The sequence below is a fragment of the Ammospiza nelsoni genome, chromosome 4 (assembly GCF_027579445.1).
Source record: "Ammospiza nelsoni isolate bAmmNel1 chromosome 4, bAmmNel1.pri, whole genome shotgun sequence".
NCBI lineage: Eukaryota > Metazoa > Chordata > Aves > Passeriformes > Passerellidae > Ammospiza > Ammospiza nelsoni.
In genome coordinates, this window is record NC_080636.1 from 12940894 (window position 1) to 12963853 (window position 22960).

Below are 22960 nucleotides of genomic sequence, written 5' to 3' on the forward strand. Positions count from 1 at the left end.
AGAGGAGTTTTAGATTATAAAAGAAAAGGTTCAAGACAGTATTAAGTACATGATGTTTGGATATACCTCTCAAATACAAAGTAATTTACAATAACAAGACTGAACTTGAGGAGGCTGAAAAATGCCATGTGACAATTTTACTGAAAGAATTGTTTCTGCACAGTAGAATACAATAAAACTGATTCTGCCAGGCCCAATTCAATGCTGTTATGTGCCCTCAAGGCACCATTTATACTCCAGTAAAGGGAATTTGCGCATTGAAAATTATTATGTCCTTAAATCACAAAAATCCCCTGCATTTTGTACTTGCAAAGCTACAAAATGACTAATTCAAGACTCCTGCACAGAAAGTTTAGCAGTTAGTATTTTTCCCTCTCATCCCAAGGATGTGTTTCTGGGTTGGGACTTTTTTTACTTAGGATCTTTGAGAAAGAAAGCCCTTTGAGGTAACGAAAGATCATTTATCAAAACAAAAGAAGAGTCTTTAATGTGTTACTCTTTAGCTCTATTGTAAATGTAGTGGCCCATTCCAGATCAGTTAACTTCTTCATCCGCTTAAAAAGAAATTTCAAATAGTGCAAATCTCAGATTCTGCCAAAACTCCATGTTCGTTTTTTTTTTTTTTTTCTTATTTTGACTTGCCAGGGGTTTGTGTTTGACTTGTTGCCACCAATAAAACTATTCCTCTTTCTACAATGGGCTCTCTGGGAATGGTGTGGGAAAGCTAATCCCATTACACGGCTCCCAAGTTCCCACTCAGTGGTGACCCAGGAGCAGCAGCTTATCAGGCACTTGGCAGAGCTGTCAGCTGGTCAGCTCAAGAGGGATATTCTTCTTTGAGAAGTGAAGCAGGCCAGCAGGAACAGTAGGAGGGGTTTGTTTGTTTGTTTTAAGTAAATAGAACAACAGGGAACTTCTACATCCTTGACCTGAAAGTCATGTCCTGTAAATAGAAGACATTAATGGTAGAGCGCAGAACGGCATCATTAAAACACTGGTCAGATGAGTTAATTAATTTATAATCTACAGATGAGAAGAGTCTCCCTAAGATGCTGTGTCTTGTCACATTTCCTGTGACTCTCTCTCTTTCCAGTAATTCAGATTATCCAAGTACTTTCCTAGGTGTCTCTTAAAAGAATAGTTTTCCTTCAGGGAAGTTGTTTTCAGATTCAATGATGCCTTCATAATTTTGCTCCTAGTGGTGGGCATCCTGTGATACCTCTAGCCACATGGCCAAGGTATCCTGATGATATTGAAGGAAAGATAAATACCTGGAGAACAAGTTCTCTTTTTTTTTTTTGCTAAGATGGAAACAGTGGTAGTGTTGCCTGAGGATGGGACCTTGCTTCGCCATTTAATGAGATAAAAATTTGGTGGGGAGGGACAAGATTATCCATAGAAACATTAAAAAATTCATGGGAAAACATGTAAGAGTATCTTGGTTTTGGGGAGAGCAAGATTAATACAGAAGAAGAGAAAAATGTGATTTTTTTTAGTGTAACTGTGCGTTTGACTTATGAAGCCATCTCTGCATGAAGGGGAGGCTGCATCTGTCTTGCAAGCAGTACTGTTCTCCAGAAGCCCAAGCACTGCAGATTGAAATAGAATAGAATCCCAGATTGAGCCTAACTCCAGTCTTATTAGTGTTGATGTCTTAAGTGATTGTCTTAATTGTTCAATTAAAGCAAAATATTATCTGGTTGTGGCTACAAAATACCACACTGTATCAGAACTCGGAAAAATTCAGATTCTGGTTATGGTGCTCGTGGAAATATTTTTATGTGCAGTTCTTACTATTATTTCCCTGATATTCTCAGTATTTCTCTTTTACCTCAATGTAATTATAATGCTTGTATTCAGGAGACATAAACCAAACTGTGCTCATGAGAGTTTTGAATGGCCCAGTGATGACAGCCTAACCAGAAAGTATAGTGGTTTAAAGTGTCATTTAGAGAATGGCCCTCTTAAATTCTTCTGTAAGAGTCAATGCATTATTTATTTCTTTTTAAATCTCCTTTATTTTAAGCAATTATATTACTTGAGCAGCTCCTATTCCCTAATGTACTTCTCAAGATGAGCCAATCTTGAAAGCTACGAGGTGTCATCTGTTCCCAGTGCCAGTGATGACACTGAGGAAGCTCAGTGATTCCACAGACCAAGGACTCTGCATTGAATTGTCATTCAGCTATAGTTTGATATTTGTTTGTCTACGTAGACTTTTAGTCAACGGCATAGCATTCCATGATTCTGACTTTCTGAGGGTTTTTTCCCATTTTTGGTTTGTTTTATTTTGTGTCATTTTGTTGTTGTTGTTGTGTACTCAGTATTTAGACCACGTAGCAGAAAAGGCTAACAAAATGAAGCTGTCTTAAGAAAATTGGGGTGTGCCCCCTAATACTTGCTAACAGAAATAAGGATGCTGAACTAGATAAACATGATCCGTGTTTTAGTTTTGCAATTTTTTAAAATTGCCTGTTACTTCATTGCCCAAGGTCAGTCTTGTCAGACAAGTGGACCAACAGTTCTCTAGAGTAACATAAAACCATTAAGTTGCTCTTTGATCTTGCACCTTCTTTAGAGCCTTTTAATCAATTAACCATGAAGCTACTCAGCTTATTTCCTGCACATAAAACTACTCTGGTCTAGCTGACACATTACTACATTATAGATCAAAGATTGAAGGAAATTTCACATCCAGCCAGGATAATTATGTGGAATTTTTCTGAATCCATTATATACATTTTCATGCCTCAAGTGGATGAAAACCAGCATTTTGATCTAGAACGAATTAAAGGATTCATGTGTATTTTAAAGATTGGTTAAATGGGTTTGTGCATGATTGACCTTACACAAGGTGTGGATAGATTTCATGGAAATGTTACTGAGCCTCAAATGTCCATCTGTGCTTTGAAAGTGATCACTATTGATAATAATAGGAAACATGATCTGTTGTAACATAAGCACTGATCTCTTGCTTAGGATACCTTTAAATAAAAAAGATATTTTAAATATTGAATGTATTGTAATATGATACAGATCAAAATCCTCTTAGCTCAGGAGTAAAATTTTGATAACAGAAAGAATTGTGGGTTTAAATTCGTGTAGGGCCACATTTCTGTGTTCTTATTTGTGTTCATAAAATGCTTTTTTTATCAAGAATTAGAGATACTTTCAGTATTATGTTGTTAAAGTTTTGTGACTGTTTATACTTTTATTTTCTAGTTATATGGGAATGAAGATGTGTCAAGATAAATATTCCATTCTTTCTGGCCAAACACTGGAATACACAAACAACTTCAATCAGCTCTTCATTTGAGCTTCTCCCTTAAGTGAGACAGAGTGTTACCCACACTGGGCCAGAGGAGCAAAGCATCTGCTCATTCAGATTTTGCTTGAGGCATACTTTGCACAGCTGCTTCTTGTGGGACTGGTTTGTTCCCCTTCTGCCTGCTGATGCTGAAAGCAAAGATGGCCTGGCCCAGATAAGAGCATCACCTGGTGCAGGTGCAGTGGTAACAGGTAGAAATACCAAGAGCCAGCATGATTTCTGAGCAAAAATATGGCCCAGTGAAGAAGCAATTTTGAAAGAATCTGTGTTATGAAATGAAAGTGTAGGATATTCTTCACAAAAATCACCTTATTCCCTGAAGACATATCTTGAATTTAGGCTCATTAGACTTAGAAGCAGGTAGGAAATGGGAACTCTTAGAGCTTCTGTAACTCACATTCTTTTCACTGCTAAGTTTTAGCCACGCTCTCTTTGCAAATCCCTATTGATTTTTCTTAATGTCACACTTCCCTTAGCTAAACCGATCCCTGCTGATATTTGTCTTCTTCCTTTTAAGCGGAATTAAAAGTGAATGAACAAGTTTGTGGATAGCATGGATAAAGTGCTCTTTGATAGATGTACTTCTTGTCTTCTGAACAAAGATGAGTGCATTCAGCTCTTGGTACTAAGGAGGAAATATTTTCCTCAATCTCATTCTGTATAAATCCCTCATTTAAGTCTAAATGGAAATTTACCAGAAAAAGGAAGGATATTTGTGAAGCTTACTTTTACATTTACCACTGCAGTATCTTTTTCTTGTGGATCCAGAATACAGTGGGGTGCTTTCCTTCTGGGATTTGAACAGACACAAAAATCCAAAAGGAGTCAGTAGGCGGTTACACTTAATTTTGAGAGTAAAGCAGGCCAGACTTTAGGTTCTTTGTTTGTTTTGTTTCTACCTCCAGCTATAAATCATCCCAGATTCATCAAACTGTTTGCAAAGCTAATCCAAGCTGGACCAAGTTACAGACTGGACCAAGATGTAGGTTTATAGTAATGTCTGAAAACAGGAAAGACTTTACATCAGAAAGGAAAAACTATCTGGTTTCATTACATGTGGCTTCAAGTTTCATTACAAAAGGTTTTACATGGCTTTGATCCTCTAATTTGGCTAAAACCTGGAAAAAAAAAAGAAGAAGTGATCTCCATGTGCACACAGCCATTTCAGTGCATGCTTGTGACTAAATTAGATATGCTGTACCTCAGTAAACTACAGTGCTGCATTTAAATGCATAGAGTGCAAAGTCAAGATAGATTAGGTCAAACCTCCTTTCTGCCAGCTACCTTGAATTCTTAATCATACCTGCTGCTCAGGGGAACTAAAAAGCCTGAATAAGTTCTTATCCTGAAAAACAAACAAAAAAAAGTATGCACTTTCACCCTTATATATCCATGTATATATATACACACACACACTGAAGATTTTACAAGAAGAATCTTTCTTATGGAGCCACAATTAAGTCAGTCTTTAAGAGAGAGTACTAAAGAAATTACTTCAAGAAATGACTTCACTAGAAGTAGTTTTACTACAATAGTACTCAATTTTATTTTTTGTTTACAGACCTCCTGTCTTTCATTTTTGTGTGCTGTTGCTGAAGAGGAATTGCCAATTCTCTTTGTTCCCCTGGAGCTTGGAGCGCAGCACTGAAGAGCAATCTCCTTTCCCACAGATTCTCAGCATCAGTTCAATGGGGCAGCAGGGCAGAGATGAGCAAGAGGGGCACAAAGTAACACAAGTGATTGCTCCACATTTCCATACCCAGGTTTGGTGCCCTGAGAACTCCTTTTGTTTTAGCTGATAGGAGTCACAGTGGCTCCAGGCCAGCTAAGTTGGATTTACAGCTGCTTTGCTTCACTGAAACAGCATTAAGCGGCTTAAATCAACAGTGAATCTGGCCCTAGATGTCTTAAATCTTTAATATTTTCTTCTGTCTCATCTAAGATGGTTGTTTTCCGGAATTTCACAAGCCTGTTAATTACCATATGAAATTCAAAGGAACTGAGATCACTTCTGCTAAAAGAACTCATTCCCAAACAGATCTTCCATGTCCACATGAAGTAGGATGACTTGTGTAGCTGGTCACTATTTTCTGGACTTTAAGTGTCCTTTCTACAAAAGCTTAAAAATACATATTTGTATTTGTTACCCATAAGCAATAGCAGCAAATTCCCTTGTGAATTCACTGCCTAGAGTTTGATAATATTCCTTGTTAGCGTTATTTCCCAGGCATGCATGTCTTACCTATTTGAATGCTTATTCTTTGTTCTCTTAGTAAAAAACCCAAACAAACCAGGCAAACTGGGGCATATTTTCTGTTTGCAGTGTTTGCATGTGATTGCTGAGCAGATTTTCAGTGAGTTCTATTTTCAGTGAGTTCCTTTCAATTAAGCTGGTTACAGTTGCTTTTCAGAATGAAACCTGAGAGGCATCATTCTCCATGGCATGCACAGATTGGGAGTTTTATTACTTTAATGTTTTGACAGCCACAGTTCCCACTGATTGGTACTAGCACTTTGCCATAACAGTTTAATAAATAATACTCGATTTTTAAATACTCAAATGGTAATTATTTTGAGAGTGTTCTTTCCATCACTACATGGTGTTTTAGCCCGATTAGACACCTGAAGTTATCTTAGGGAAGGCACATGCAGGAAGGTGACTGCTGTGACTTTCTGCAAATGGGAAGGAAGATGTGTCACCTGGGAAGGCTGTGGGAATGGCAGGACAGTCAGGGCTGGAGTTGGGTGGGTGGGAAAGGAGAAGCAAGCAGTGTCTGGAGTGCCTGGAGCAGGAGAGAAAGTGTGAATGCCAGTGGCTGCTCTGTGGTTTGTGATAATGAATGATGAGCACTGTTTTGATCACTTGCGACTTAAACCTTTTGCTTCTCACATTTAAGCTGCTTTTCAAAGTTTCTCATTAAGGTTTTTTTGTTTGCTTTTTTTTTTTAATTTAGAGCATTAATGAATCTTTTTCGGCAGAGGAGTATGTGCTGTGCCACATGATCTTGCTCGTGGATGTTCTGTGTAGATCTATGGGTCTTCTGTGGTCAGTTTTATTTACTGTTGACAGTATCTCATGTTCTTACCTTTCCTCTACAAAATAAGCATAAAACTACACAAAAATGGGTGAAACATTAGGGAAGGAGAACCAGTGAAAAACAAAACAAAAGAAAACAAAACAAAAGGAAACAAACAAAAAAACAACAACAACAAAAAAAACCCCAACAAAACAAAATAACAATTAAACAAAAAAAAAAAAAAAGAAAAAGAAAGGGAAGGAAAGAGAACAGGCAAACCTCAGACTCTTTAAACTGGCTATTTCCAAACAGCAAGCAACTTCTAAAGCCCAGGTCAGAAGTTACTCCTCTTATTGCTGTTACCATAGCAGAAACACATAAATGTGATTAAATAAATACAGTTAATCAGAAGCAAAAGAAAAAACCCCCAACCAAATTTGCAGTAAAAGCAGCTCAAGTTAACCTAGTCTCAGAGGACTTTGAAAGAAAACATACTTCTAAAGATGTTCTGTGAGAGATTTTAGGCACAGCTGCAGGAAAAAGATGGTATCCTTTTCCTCTCTCTGGAAGCATTAAATCTGTTCTGGAAATTAAACAAAGTCAACAAAGTTTCATAGAAACAACAGATTGAAGCCTAGAATGTTAAAAACGATGAGAAATAAGAAAAATGTCCTGAAGAAAGGCTACTGGATAATTTTAAGGAACTTTAATGTCAGAATAAGCAACCCAGCCACATTAATCCTATCTTTACTTGTCTCTTGTGATAAGGAAAGTATCCTAAAAGGAATTTTAAAAAAGTATAAGTCATAGCAGTCAAAACCAGATAACCATCCCATGATGTAAGTCTAAAAATCTACAAAATAAGTAAGTTTATATCACTTTATGGCTGTCAGACTGTTTCAGAGGATCTAGTTTAACATTTTCTGGATTTTAAAGGCCATTAGAATGTTTTATCTCTTTATCTGTATGTATAACCTTCTTCTTTAAGGCAGGTCTTCTGATGCCTCTACAAATGTTACTGCATATCTAAAACAGGAACAAAAAAAAAATAAGTCTCAATTTTCTATATGTAGCATAGGGCAGTGATTGAGAGTGCTGAGGCTCGATGTGTAGAACTAGAGGAGTTTCCCTCTAACCTGGAATGAAATAAAAAGATGGAATTGTAAAGACCAGAAAACACTACTCAGATCAGCATTCTGAAATAACGTTGTGGATCTGGGAGGCAGTTTTAAAGCCTGTTCCCATGGCTGAGCAAAATTCCTGCAGCACGGGTGTCATGCTGTAGAGCTGGAGTGTATTTGCTGGGACTGTGGATAGCCAGGAGTCTTGCTGTTCAGTGAGATGACTGCTCTTTCTCAGCCTGACAAATGACATCCAGCTCTGACAGAATACTTCTTCTTTGCTGGCCATCACCCCTACGGACACTGGCCAGAACAGCAGCAGCAGGAACAAACCCTCCAACTCTGATCTAATCACATGGAGCCCAGGAGACTAGTGAATGGAGCTGTTAACTCTGTGTTTAGTTTGCTTTTTCCATCTGTGTTTTATTAAACTGAGAGCAAGATTTATTCACTTTTTTTAACATCAGCATCTGCTGGTGTCCAAAATGATGGTTGATGTTAAGGTATACATACAGAGTTTAACCTGGCTGATGGCCAAAGAGGCCTATGATTTCCAAACTAGACGATTTATTTACAGAAGGACACTAAATCCCTCTTTTCTAAAATATTTTAGAAAGGATGAGCATGACTTCCCACTCTCCCAGGAACACAATACATTGGGAACACAGTGAAAGAGCAGGCTCTCCAGACATGCAGGCAAACACTTCAGTTTTACTGTCCTCCTGACAGCCCCTACATAGTCACAACTACCAATGATTTTCTGATTTCTGCTCCAGGAATCTTAAATAGATTGGAGGTACCAGCTCTGTCTATAGATACTTCTAAAAACCAAGAATCCTGAATGGCTCAGCTGGTGAACTGCACTTCATGGGAACTGAAATTATGTGCCAGGCTCTCCACTGTAAGGTGGGATAGCTGAAGCACAGACAGCCGCATGCCTAATGAGCTACTGCATGAATAACACTTGCTTCCAAAGGAGAAGAAAAGAACCAAAAGATGGGATTTTGAATTGCTTTGGAAAGATACACTTTTGATCAAATAATATGGTTAACTCAAGACAGAAATATCAAGTGTATGTTTGTCAGAATTGTAAAGGGTTTTTTAAAAAAATGTAAGTTTCAAGCAGCAACAGATAAAGCTCCCAAAATAGAGCTTCAAAACAAACAGCCCCCAAGACTTCACAGTTTTCCAAATCTTCTGTGCATTTTCTTCTTAGCAGGGAGCTCCTTTTTGTAATATACCCCTCTCTCTCTTATCTCTTAGTCATCACCTTAGTCACCACATCTTAGTCATCCTCTCGTCAAAATTAACATGGTGACAATCCACTTTATTGCCTTGCTCCCATCCCTGCAAGTACGCTATGGATGACTTGGTCTTCCAGACTTTTTGTCATTTCCAAAACCTCTGCATGCTCCTCTTTCAAATCAAATGCCTTCATAACATCATGAGTGTCATATTGTGGCACCTAGACATATTACACATCGTATCAGAATGATTCTTGTAATACTAAGGCTTTTGGTGTCCCCCTATGGCAATAAAAAGTATCCTGAAGACAAAACTTTTACTACAATAGATCTTATGAAATTAACTCAAAGTTTGTTCATAGCCTACCATTGGTTTGCTTAGAACAGAGTTTTTATCCCTTGAATATCCATTTATCCCAGAAAAGTTAACACAGACTGCAGAATCTGGTTCCATGTGTGATAGCTGCTGTTCTGAATTGACCTGCAGTGTTAACAAAAGAGCAATGTCTTTAGTTAGCTTTATTCAAGAATGGTCTTTTTTCATGCTCTTTCACAATTTTGTCATCTGTTAGATGACAGTAAGAGCTGTGCAGTACAAATTAGGCAGCATTCATGTGTTTTCTCTTTTTTACAGCTTTTAAGAACACTGGCAAAAATGATGGAATCTTCGTTTTATTTTTCTTAGTTTCTAATGAAAGAAGGATTCTAATTGTATGCTGTGCTAAACTGAAGTGAGAACTTGGCCATGATACTGAGTCATATCCTTCAGATCCAGTGCATTTTATGGATTTTATTCAATACATTAAAAGCAGACTGTGTGACAGTGATTTCTAGAGGAGGTAGCAGACACAAGAAGAAAAACCTAATCCCTAAGCTGTGTTAAAAGCTGCATGACTTATGTTTTTGAATGAGCACCTGTGTCTGGAGTGTTCTGCAAAGAACTAAATTCTCCACTGTGGCAGTGATACTTAAAGTGACAGCTCCTTCATATCCCCATTTCCCTTTTGGGGGACACAGGGACAAGGCAGCTTATAAGAGCAGCATTACAAGATACTAGATTTAGGTATTAGAAAGGTGTTAGGGTGACCCATCCCATTGAGGGAGTTACCTCTTGTCATGCACAGTGGCACTCTGTGATGCTTCAGGATGCATGAGGTGCTGAGAAAGGGGGGAAGGAAAGCTCAGGCACCACTTGATGTGGGTGCCTTGTTTTTCTTTAGAGGGGCAGGTGACAAAGCTGGGTTTGGTTTTGGGGTGTTGGGAGCATTTCTTTCCTTCCTTCCTTCTTCTTCCTTCCTTCCTTCCTTCCTTCCTTCCTTCCTTCCTTCCTTCCTTCCTTCCTTCCTTCCTTCCTTCCTTCCTTCCTTCCTTCCTTCCTTCCTTCCTTCCTTCCTTCCTTCCTTCCTTCCTTCCTTCCTTCCTTCCTTCCTTCCTTCCTTCCTTCCTTCCTTCCTTCCTTCCTTCCTTCCTTCCTTCCTTCCTTCCTTCCTTCCTTCCTTCCTTCCTTCCTTCCTTCCTTCCTTCCTTCCTTCCTTCCTTCCTTCCTTCCTTCCTTCCTTCCTTCCTTCCTTCCTTCCTTCCTTCCTTCCTTCCTTCCTTCCTTCCTTCCTTCCTTCCTTCCTTCCTTCCTTCCTTCCTTCCTTCCTTCCTTCCTTCCTTCCTTCCTTCCTTCCTTCCTTCCTTCCTTCCTTCCTTCCTTCCTTCCTTCCTTCCTTCCTTCCTTCCTTCCTTCCTTCCTTCCTTCCTTCCTTCCTTCCTTCCTTCCTTCCTTCCTTCCTTCCTTCCTTCCTTCCTTCCTTCCTTCCTTCCTTTCCTTCTTTCTTTCTTTCCTTCTTTCTTTCCTTCTTTCCTTCTTTCCTTCTTTCCTTCTTTCTTTTCTCTCTTTCTCTTTCTCTCTTTCTCATCATTCTATTCTATTCTATTCTATTCTATTCTATTCTATTCTATTCTATTCTATTCTATTCTATTCTATTCTATTCTATTCTATTCTATTCTATTCTATTCTATTCTATTCATTTTTCTGCTTCTGCTTGGCTACCACAGAAGGTCCCTCTGTTGATGACAAGATCACCAGTAGCTGCCAGTATTGCTTGAATACCACTGCAAAGTTCATCTTTCTCTGTCAATATGAGGACAGAAAGCAATCCAGCTCCAGATGCAGTGACGTTGAGCTCCAAGAGATCTTTCCATACCCAAGAATATTGTTTTAGGAGTGTTAGGCAAAAACATCTTCTTTCTCCTCAAAACTATCCCTATTTACAGCAGATTTTTTAGCAGTCACAGAAAGTGCAAAGAAGCCCTCAAACCAAAGGCTGTTTCACTGAATATTTAGACAAATTCTAAAGTAGACTAAGTAAAATAAACACAGAATTATTTGTAAAAAATATATTAGAGGAAAAAAACCCCTGGTTAAGTATCATCCCATCCAATTGCTTAAATTTAAAATACTTAGTCAAAGATTAGTGAAACCGAATCCTTCTAAAGAATCATATTGCTAGAACAACTGTCAAATTGCCATTTTTATAACCACTTAAGTATTAGGATAGACTCAAATTGTCTTTTCCTGCAGTGTAGTGTAGTTATAAGTAGTTTTCTTAGTTTTGGTATAAGTTCATCTGAGTTCATAATGCACAGACATTTTCAGATGTCACTGCCTCTAGTTGTAATTATCCTAAGTCAATTCCTTCTTCAGATTTTCAGTAAGGAATACACTAGATTTAGGGTTGGGTTTTATTCTGTTTTTTTACCAAATATTCTTTGCAACAGATGTTTAATTAAAGGTTCTAGACAATTTAAACTTCTCAGAAGAATACAAATAAAAGCTGTTAATGAAGTAAATATCTGTTTAATTTACAAACATCAGTAGCATTACTGATATCAGTCCAAATATGACAAAGCACACTGCATTACACATGTACATCTAACTTTTTTGTAAAAAAAATAATAAAATAAAATTGAAAAAACATCTGCATTTTTACAGGGTACCCTGGGTTTTACTGAAAGAAGAACACAACCCACTATTGATTACCAGTTCTACATTATAATTTAGCAGCAACATGTTAACATGGGGAACATTAGGGGCAGTAGAGTAGTTTTATTATTTGGGGAAAATCACAGTTTTTGATAGCACAGCCTTTTCTTCTTTTTTATAAAAAAGGTAAAGAGCTCCATAGGAATATTAATTTATAAAGATCTATCTTCTAATGGAATTTTCTACACGCCATCTTATTTTCTTTAAGTACTGTATATAGGGAAAATTAACTTCTCTACAATTGCCATCTAGTGTAAAGACATTTTCTGTAATATATTACAGGTTCTTGGAAGGTGTCCTGAATATCTGTTATCTGTGAAACCACAAATTGTCACCACTTTCTATTCAGTGACACCAAGTGGTCAGATTCTAAGGAAAAGGAAAAGGGAATGGAAAGGAAAAAACAGACTGAAAACATTTACCCCAAGACGACATGCTACGTTAGTTCTATTGCAAAAAAATCCTGATTTTTAAGTCCTTTAAAAAAAATTACAAAAATACTGGGACAAATATAAATTAATATATATTAAAGCATTGAAAAACAGTAAAAGGGATGGCCTAAAAGGGTTAAGTACAATGTACTTTGATACAATAAATATTTCTCAATGAAACCCAATACTGTATAGACCTGTTTAGAACTCATAGAAACAGAAATCCATATTATACTAATTTATCCATCAATAATCTATTTTATCATCCCCGGAACATTTATATTACAAAAAATTAATACTGTAAAAGGGAAGATAAACACTTTTTTATGCTTCTTTTGCTAACACGCTGACATAAAAGTACACATCAACAGGAGATTTCAGGATTATAGTATATTCTTGTATCTCCTATTTCCCATTCATTAAATGAGACCCCATCTTCTCAAGATGTTTAATAATTCCAAAAGACAAAATGTGTTTCAAACAATTGTTATTTCTGTATAATCTGATTCCTTTTGCTCATAAAGCTTCCTCATCCACAGGTAAGTGATTGGTGTGGTCTGTCAAGACAATGAACTAGACTGATACGAAAGTGAAAAAACAAGCCTCGTGTTCTGGTCAGTATTTCATCTCTGAGCTGTTAAGTTGAAAGTCACATGTGTATAGTGTCAGTGTATCTTCAGCATGTTATAAAGAAGAATCCATGTTAAAAGCAGTTAAAGTTTCCCATTTCTGCTGCAATGTTACCAGGTCTTTTTTTTTCTTCAAAGCTCCTCTTGGGTATGAGAAGTCTCAGTTCAAGCACTTGAATCTTTTTTTTTCAATGAAGAAAAAGTCTTTATTCTCATAATAAAAATAAGTCTGTTCTGTATTTTACAATATATTTCAAATATTTCCACTATGAAGCATTAATTAGTCCGACACGGTCGATAAGTATACAACATTTTCAAAAGACAAGTGTGACAGGGACACTTAGGAGGGACAATTTGTACAGCCACACTTCACCACTTTTTCCACCTCGTCCACGAAGGACGAGCCGTCGGTGCACTCGAAGGAGTATTTCCGCCTCTTGCTGCGCAGCGGCCCGCAGCACTGCCCGGCCGAGCACCCGCCTTTACATTCTAGTCTCGAAACCTTCTTGGTCGTCTGGCACGCAGCATACCCTTGCTGCTTTTGGTAGTAATCTCGGACTCGTTCCCCTCGACAAGAGATTTCTGTGGGAAACAACGTTCAAAATAAGAGGCGCGGTTTTGAGGAGCGGGTCGAAGAATGCGTAATGCAGGAAGATGATGTGCTACTATTTGCAGTTGGGATTGGTATTTTAAAGTTCGGCCGAGACTGTGCATTAGAAACTAGTGGTTCTTCCAAATGTAATGCGGTTAATGCTGGGTTTCATTCCCTATACCTCTTATTTTTGGTAAAGCTTATATTATGTATGTGTAAACCATAAATACGAAGCTATTACAACGACAAGAAAATTGGAAGCTTAAATCTTTTCCTCTTTTATAAAAATACATATCTTCTGTTGCTACACTGCTTGCAGCTGGTTCTGTTTACCATAGGGAAATGTATCAGAGAGCATGCAATTTAATTTATTAGACCTGGAGTTTAATATTATTCAAACTCTTATTTAATATAAGTTACATTCCGCTAACTTCATAAATTACTAAGGTATAAAGGCAGCTAAAAATGAGACATCTGCTAAAAGTTCTACAGCCATATTCTTCTATTCACATCTATGTACAATACAAAATAAATGCCATCTGGGGTAAGGGAAAAGAGGGAGAGGGAGAGCTTTGATAGACAAAGGAGAAAGAAAAAGGTAGGGGGAAAAGTCATCCTGTTTTCATCCATCTCACCTGCATAATTCGCTGTGATAAATCAGTTGAAGCTGAGAGGTCAAAAGTAGAGTTTGTGATAAAACTAGGAGCAGAATCATTGGATTTGGCTTCTCAGTTGCAGAAGGTAGAGAAACAATAAATACAGAAAGATATAGCAGGTAAAAGGTAATAGTTAAATATAGTAAAAATGTGTTTTTGAATAAAGGCAAAAAAAAAAAAGAAATGTTTTCACAGCAAAATGTTTGATGAAAAAATCCTCAAAATGCAAACAAATTCATGGGAAAGGCTTGGTTTTTCTCTCATCAAGATAAAGTCTTATGGCTTTAAAAAAAAAAAGCAACAAATGTGTGTGTTGTGGAAAAAAAAACTGGTCATGTTTTTGGCTGTTCATGTGCTTGGCTGTTCATGTTTTACTAAAAAAGCCTATTTTCTAAGACCACAACAACATGAATGAATTTTTTTTTTTACCTTTATCACAACTGTCCCCCGTGTATCCGCTGCCGCATTCGCAATATGGTTTCCCAAGTCCTGAAAGCCTACATTTGCCATGTTTACACCTGATGGATTGGCAGGGGTTAAGCAGCATTTCCTCTTCATCACAGAGGACTCCCCCATGTCCCTGCAGGCATTTACAACTGTATGAAAATGCATTGATCGGCAAGCAGGTACCATGCACACATCTACAGGGGAAACAAGCCCAAGAGAATAAAAATAAATTATTCATCAAAGTTCAGGCTAAGCAACATTAACTACAAATACTTTGGACTGTACTCAGAAGAAATTGCTTTTGTTTCTAATGGACTTTTTCAGTGAGATGCAGTGAAGTGGTTTATAATTAGTATGCAGGTTTACACAAAACAAGCTGCAGTACAGAACTCCCTCTCACCAGAAAATAGCCGCTGTAGATGTGTTATGGAAAAATTTTACAGGCCACGAATATTAAAATCAACATTTCCTGTCTACCTACATTTTCAGCATGCTTTTGAGAAGAACACAGTGAAATCAAGCCAAAGAAAAAAGAAACTCACCTGAAATTCTGGTTTGTGTATCATTTAAAAGAAACTCATATTGTCACTCATGAAATATGGGGCTCCCAGCACATACAGTTCAGCTACTTCCTAAGAGAAGCTATTCTGACTCAAGAAATGGCAGTTTCAAGTTGCACATTGTTCCTGTGGTTGAAGTGTGATATTTCAAGACTGTTATTTAGCATTTCAAAATGGAAGGCCTAGACAGTATCATGGGGCAGATAGCTTCTGTTTATTTTTCATTATATTCAGCATTTGATCTTTTCACCATATATAAAAATCCACTTTTAGGACTTCTGATCTACAGTTACTCAGGTGGCACTGACATCCTGCCATGCTCTATACAGGCTTTAGATATCAAAGGAATCTGTGTCAAGATCTTTGGTAAAGTTTTGCTTTGACTTAGAAGATGATTAAATTTCAGCTAATGCTAACTCTCATACTTTTGTTTTCACCTGCTCTTTGAAGCTCTAAATTTCATCTTCTGACTGTACTGAAAGGAACATCGAGCTAAGTGCAAAGTCTCAGGCACAGTTTCATCTCATCTAATTTTAGGTACCTGTGTCAGGCACTCAAGTTGGATGTATAATTGCCATAAGCTCCAGACACAGTCAGTCATGGGGAGAAATGAGCTTATCTAGAAGATGATTAGAAAACTTGAATTCTTATTTATTCTTCTGAAATGTGCTTATTCCTTTACTGACTAGAGAACAAACTTTGGTCACTATATTTGGTCACTATCTACACCTAGATGTAGGTAAACGTGTCTTAAGCCTTTTCATGATGTGCATCTCTAAAAGATCATCTCCACTTTTCAAACAGAGATCACAGTGACAATTCTGTTGCTCAGATAAAGCAGAATGTCAAACTGTATTAGACGGATAAAATGCATTTACTCAATAGAAAATTTAGAGAAGAATCAAGAAATACAGAATGAAAATCCCCAGAAGTAAAGAACAACGAAGCCCTCCTCCACTCCAAATAAAAAAAAATTGGTTTGACTTTTTCTCTTAAAAGCTCACAGCACTGTATACAGCTGAAATGAAACAAATACCTTGCAGAGCAAAAAAAAATATTAGCACTGTGCTCACTTACTTCTGTCTTTGATACTGCCTACATCTGATACTGATAACTTCATAATTTGCTGCAAAAAAGCATTCAGTTTGTGTGATAATGAGCACAGTTATAAGAAACAATGAAGAATCTAGTACTTCAAGGACAGTTTAAAGAAATTCTCTGGCTTTTCTGATAGTAAAATTTGTGGGTACAGTTTGATGTTATTTTTTAATCCTCAAGTATTGAAATATAAAGTCACATTTTCGTTTTATAACCTGCTGTGACTACCCTTTAAAGTTACTGTGAAAGAGGACAGCCTAAAAAAATGACCAATAAAAAATTAAATGCTATAATGATATCCCTCAAAACCTGACTGCTCTAGCTCTGGGAAAAATTCAAAACTTTAAAGGTACTGAAAGAGTCTATAACCAATATAAATAAAACTGTGTTGCCAAGCATGCTAACTGCTGTATAAAACTTTAAAGGGTCAGACTCTCACACTATGTGAAAAGATCATTTAAAAATCATTTTATATAGGAGTTGAAAAACATCTTATTAGAATCTCTTAGAAAACTTAGGCCACTGGTCCTTAAAAGTCAAAAATTACATAGGCAAATGCTGCACTGAAAAAGCAGTAGCCAAAAGACCCAAGCAAGCTTGCTTGAACAGAAAAAAATAATAAAAAAGGTGTTGCCAAGCTGTAATAAGGACAGTGGAAAGACAAACAGAATAGCATCTTGTTGCCCAAGATGAATAAATACAAAATAGCTTTGAACTTCTGAAGTTTCTGATCTTCTTGTGCTGGGAGTCCATGAACCCAAATAGAATCTGTCTCTATAGTAAATTTGAAAGATGAATATGCATAGATATCAATACTTTCATATACAAAATTATACACATATTTTTCTATCTCCACACATTTATATATAGGAATCTTTCTACAGGCATGCATAAATATCTAAACTAAATTTTTCTGCTCAAATCAGTAAATAGAATTATCACACTAAGACTTAAACAGAATTTCACCATAAAGATGGAAATCTATTTTCATCCTAAAACCTGGAGTACTCTGAATACATAAAATATTAGGTATGTTCATTGTATCAGTTTTCAAAACCACAGTAGAGAATATTATTAATAATAATATTAATGGTTTAATTACCTTATTCTTTACAACTGAAAATAAGAAAATAGGTTTTTTTCAATTTACAACTACTTCAAAATTATTTTTGTGCCAAGGGTCATACCCACAGTTGCATCAGTGCATCTCATTACAAAAGAAGCCCATACAGAAGTATGCAAGAGCACCTCCCAGGCTTTAGGCAGAACTTCAGTGAGATGTGTGTATCTGCTCCCCTGACCTGGGGACTTTCCCTCATTAGGTTTATGGAAAGAACATATGCTAAAACCTGGATGCCGTTTTCATTTTTACATGCCCAGGTTATGTTGCTTCTTGCAAGTGTGAACTTTTATGGAAAAAAAATACAGATGACAGGAGACATATGTGCACATTTTACTACTGTTTTTTCCCGAGTTAGGACATACTTATTTCCGAGACACGGGTCGTTGGTTTGCTGGTCACAGAGCGGTCCCGTCCATCCGCCTTCGCACTCACAGGAGAAGCCTGACTGGCTGGTAGCATGGCATGTGCCATGCACACAAACTTTCTTATGGCAAGGCTCACAACCTGGCAGAATCCCCACTTGCAGGGGCACATTTCTGAAGTCCTGGAGTTCACTGTTGATATACAGATTCCGGATGCAGCCATGGAAGCTGGTGCCGTTCTGCCCTGGCGACTGGCGCAAAGCTGCTATGTTGTTTTTCACAGGCATGCCTAGGAAATTAATAATAGCAAATAACCAGTGTAATAATCTCACCATTTTCTATACTGTTTTCTCCCATTTTTAAAACACTTTTAAAAGAATGCTTCTTCTAAATTAATTATTCCTAGCTTTTCAAACTAGAACCACAAACAATAATCTAGTTTTTGGAAATTGTCCTTGTTGTCAAGCATTTGTGTAAACCAGCTCCAAACCTGTGAATCTTTTAAGTCATGCTTAAGAGATGAATACAAGACTTCACCAGAAAGGAAGCTCAGACCTGTGAAAAGGTCAGCTTTGCCCAGTTTTTCCCTAGTGCATTTAAGTCCAGGATAGCACACAGTTTCTGAATCCCAGAAAAACAAAGGTTGTTGAAATTTAGCAGCTGATATGTCATTTTTTTGCGAGCTAAGATACTCAAATCCAGAAGAATTTAGTAGGATCAGCTCATCAAAATGGAGCTAGCATACATATTTCAAATGTGAGCTTTTGTTATGGAAAATTTCTTGGAAAGGATAGTTTAACAGGTTGAGGTTCCAAAACAAAAAATACTTTTGTTTAGCATGTATTAAAGACAGATTAATAAAATAAAACTAAAAGCCATTCCTAGTTTGCCAGAACAGCCTAAAACAATCAATAATAAAAATAATTCAACATCTAACTACTATGTATTTACACTTTTAGATAATGCAAATGTCCCCACTGTTGACCATTTTCAGAGTAATTCCTCTGTTACATTCTATGGTTATAGGTGCAATTAGAGCAGTAGATGTGATACACTTATTCTGTTATAATAATTAAAGAATAATTCTGAATAATTCAAGAATAATTCAGAAGGAACATTATTATCAAATGTTTTCTTGTAAACATGAAGTTCTTCTAGTCCTTTTGTTTTCTTTTAATTTATTGCCAACATATTAGCCCATAGCAGATACCTCTTAAGAGAGTGCTTTCTAATAATGAATACCTCAATGCCCAAGTGAGTCCTGAGATTCACAAGTAAAGGAAATCAAAGTACACTGAGCATAAAAAAGATCTGTTTACCTGAAAATAAATATTCTTATTAGCTGCATAGGTTTATTCCTAGACAAAATCAACAATTTTCATTCTGGTACTTGAATAATGAAAAGAAAGCAGCAATGTTCTGCATAGCTGCTCCTTAACCATGTAAACTGATACTTTTAATAACTTTCTATATTACTATGAACAGTTAAAGAGAGTTTATGCAGTAACCTAATGAAGTAGACCTGCCTTTCATTTAGAGGTTATTGTAATTTCATTTGTGCTAGGCTTCAGTGATCATAGAAATGAACAATATGGTATCCATACTGTTGAAGAGCCTAATCTTCTTTGATCTTATCAGTTAAGTAAGTGTATGGGGTTTGTGTGGCCAGGCTTCTCCAAGAAGCTGCCAGGAGTGTCCACCCTGTCCAAGAGAGCCAATGCCAGCTGTGTCCAGGATGGACCTGTCAAGTCTGCCTCGGCCAAGCCAATCAGGTATGTGATAACATATCTATAAAGCAAAAACCCCAAAAGAGTAATTGTGTAGATGTGACCAGAGAGCAGTGGGAATATTTGAGGAGCAGCTCTGCAGCCACTGAGGTCAGCAAAGCAGGATGGGGAGGAGTTGTCCAGGCACTGGAGCTGAGATTCCCCTGCAGCCCATGGTGAGACAGCTGTGCCCCTGCAGCCCATGGACATTCCCAGGGGAGCAGAGGTCCACCTGCAGCCCACGGAGGAGACCATGCTGGAGCAGGTGGATGCTCGAGAGAAGACTGTGTCTCCATGGGAAGCCTGTGCTGGAGCAGGCTCCTGGCAGGATCTGTGAGAGAGGAGCCCCCACTGGAGCAGGTTTTCCTTGGACTTGTGACCCTGTGGGGGACCCATGCTGGAGCAGCCTGTTCCTGAAGAACTGCATCCCATGGGAACCAAGGGACCCATGCAGGAGCAGTTTGTAAAGAGCAGCCTCCCATGGGAGGGACATCAGCTGGAAGAGGGGAAGGACTCTTTTCTCTGAGGAGGATGCAATGGCAGAAACAATGTGATGTACAGACCATAACCCATATGTGCCTGCACTGCTTGTAGGAAGGAGATAGAGAACTGGGGGGAAAGAAGTTAAGCCTGAGAAGGAAGGGTGGGGGGAAGGTGTCTTAAAAAAATGTTTTACCTCTCCTTATCCTACTGTGATTTGGACTGGTAATACATGAAATTCATTTCTTCAAGTTGAGTCTGTTTTGCCACATCAGTAATCGGTGAGGGTTCTTTCCCCATCTGCATCTCAACTTATGAGCTTTCACTGCATTTTCTCTCCCCTGTCCAGTTGAGGAGGGGGGTGATAGAGTGGCTTTGGTGGGCACCTGGCACCCAGGCAGGGTCAAACTGTAAAATAGGCTTTGAACTATTATATTAAAGGACCCAAACTGCAAACAATAATGAGTTTCCATCTCCTCACATCTACTTGCCATATTCTCAAACCACGGACAGGGCAGAGTCATCAAGGCCCCTTCACCCTGTTGTCTCCCTTGAAAGTCACACTCAGCTAATGCTCATAGAAAATGCTTGAAGTATCTCAGCAGAATAGATGCACTGAAGTTACTTTTTGTAAAAATAAAAGGTGTACAAAACTAAGCACACCAATGCAATGCTAAACTAGATGTTATATTTGAAAGTGTCAGGCAACTTAGATGTGATTTCTGGCAACCATATAAGCACATACGTTTGATACCAGGCAATAGGTGGTATATCACACATGATTCAGAAGTTTTTTGTCTATTTTCTCTAATAAGGGAGACATTTGATTCAGAATTTTTTTCCCACATGATTCAGAAGTTTTTTGTCTATATTCTCTAATAAGGGAGACATTTGGAAACACAATGAAAACATATGCTCAAGCTTTCAGCCTATACACTTTTGCTTCTTCTAGCAAGATACCAAATGTCAGAAGGCCAAAGGGTGTGTAAAACCTGCTTATATTCTTTAGAAATATTTCTTAGATAATTTTTGCATAAAGATTCTTTACCAGTTAGGAAAGAACTGACACAGAAACAATACAGACAAATATTTCAGATCTATTTTTGGCAATGTAAGAGAGTAGTTCCCACCCCCTTCTAAGCTTTTGGACGCTGAACCTGACTACAGGTAAATTACTGCTCAAGGAGGCAAATGGTAGGAATCTCTCTTAAATAACAGTCACACAGTAAAACTGTCGAAACAAGTATCTAATTCTAGAAGCTGCCAGAACAGAGCAGGCACAAATGAGAAGCAGCTGATACTCTACCTGTCTCAGAAATAGGGACATCCATGAAAGAAGGTGCCACTCTCAACTAGTAAAATATGCTCTAATTTCCGAGAGAAGAATGTGAAGTATCAGTGATGTCTGTGACTCCTTTGAAGAATTTTTGAGAAGAAACAGATTGTCCCTTAAGAATTCTTACAAAAGCCATGCACTTTCAATATGATTTACTGAAATTTGTTACAGAAAGACTGAAAAATAACAAGCACGTGTATTCTGACCACACACTCCATACACTTGGAAAAGGCAAAAAACCCTCAAAAGGTATAAATCAATTAGCTCAGTTTTGGTTAAAAAAATGTTAAATTACCCCTTTTAAACCAAGCTATATATTGTGACCCAAGAGTAACATTAAAAAAAAAAAAAAAAAAGGAAGGAAGGCAGAGAGAGAGGGAATGAGAGAATGAGAGCAGGCATTGTACAAGGGCTTGCTGTTAAGTCTGAATTTCAGCCTGCCAACTGAGGTGATGCTTATCAGAAATGCCATTTTAGCAGGAAAGTGGTAAGAGTAAGTGTAAGCTACATGATGATTTAGGTGTCAAACTAAGACTTTGGCAAAGATAAAAATACTGCATAAAAACCTAGTGAGACTTTAAGTTCTTAACTGATGAAAATGTGTAATCAAATTCCCTAAAAAAATCTAGATATAGTTGGATAAGAAAAAAATTATTGAATCTCAAAAAGATGGGTGATATAAAGTTAAAAGAGTGAAAAATACCTGTCTTGAGAATTTTAAAAAATCATAAACAGATAAATTTGATAAAGAAGAGGAAAGATTAAGATCTGAATGTCAACCTACTGGGTTTTTTTCCTTTATTTTGTTACAATGTGCTTCTATGATTGGTTTTTATTATTTTTTGGATCAACATTTTCTACGACAGCAGACTAATTGTCTGTTTGGAGCCTGAATGTGAAAAATTGTAATAGAATAAACACGGAACCTCCCTAAGGAACATGCACTAGAATGCAGAAGACTGCGGCACTTATGTATCAAACCACTAAGAGAAAAGATTATTTCCAAAAGTTATTCTTCCAATACTTGAAGATGACAATGCAGATTAGTATGATTCTCTGAATGGAGGCACAGATCTGCAGGGTGGAGAAGCAAGGAAGAGAACCAAATGTCACAAATCAGCATTGCAGTGGTAACAATGTGCCCAGAATAAAGGTTTACAGTTGTCAGTCTGGCCTCATTTCATCAAAAGGTGCTTATAACAGAGAGGAGGTTTATTGTTCTAATAATCTAATAATCTATTGCACTAAACTCAGCTTTCAAGTAGTACAATTAGCCTCAGCAGTCATTAAACAAACTGATGTTGATAACACAAGTAAGCAAGCACACAGTGTCCTATGAGAATCTAGGATCCCCTCTTCCAAATGTGGCACAGGACACTGCGTAAACAGAAATGATACACAGGAGAAAATGCAATGTGCATTTTTGGAGGGCAATCCACGTTTGAAGGCATCAGTACATCAAACAAATGCACTACTGATGGCACAGTTTTTTGCAAGGAGGCAAGATGCTTAAGTCTAAAGAGTTATTCTCAGATATAAAAGAAATCAGCAAAATGAAAATGAAAGTAGATTTTTTTTAACAGAAAGAACGGATCAGAAGGAAACTTCTTACATGCCTGTGTAAGAGTATAAGCTTAAAATAATTAAAACATGAAAATCTGTAGCTTTTAAAAAGTATTTAAAAAACCATGCCAAACCTCTGAACTTTTAAGAACTTTGACTTGCTACCAATTAAGGAG

The 22960-nt window shown here is 37.4% G+C and overlaps 1 protein-coding gene across 1 annotated transcript in view; it reads right to left on the reverse strand.

Annotated features, from left to right (window-relative positions):
• Window positions 1–12656: 12656 nt before the first annotated feature.
• The window catches only part of SLIT2 (slit guidance ligand 2), a 255593-nt gene continuing 245289 nt past the window's right edge, over window positions 12657–22960 (reverse strand). Inside the window, exons 34-36 of the mRNA XM_059470506.1 lie at window positions 17640–17928; window positions 14479–14690; window positions 12657–13383 (exon numbers count right to left, since the gene is read on the reverse strand). Coding sequence (XP_059326489.1) covers window positions 13142–13383; window positions 14479–14690; window positions 17640–17928 — 743 coding nt within the window. The 3' untranslated portion in view covers window positions 12657–13141. The remainder of the gene's footprint in view (window positions 13384–14478; window positions 14691–17639; window positions 17929–22960) is intronic.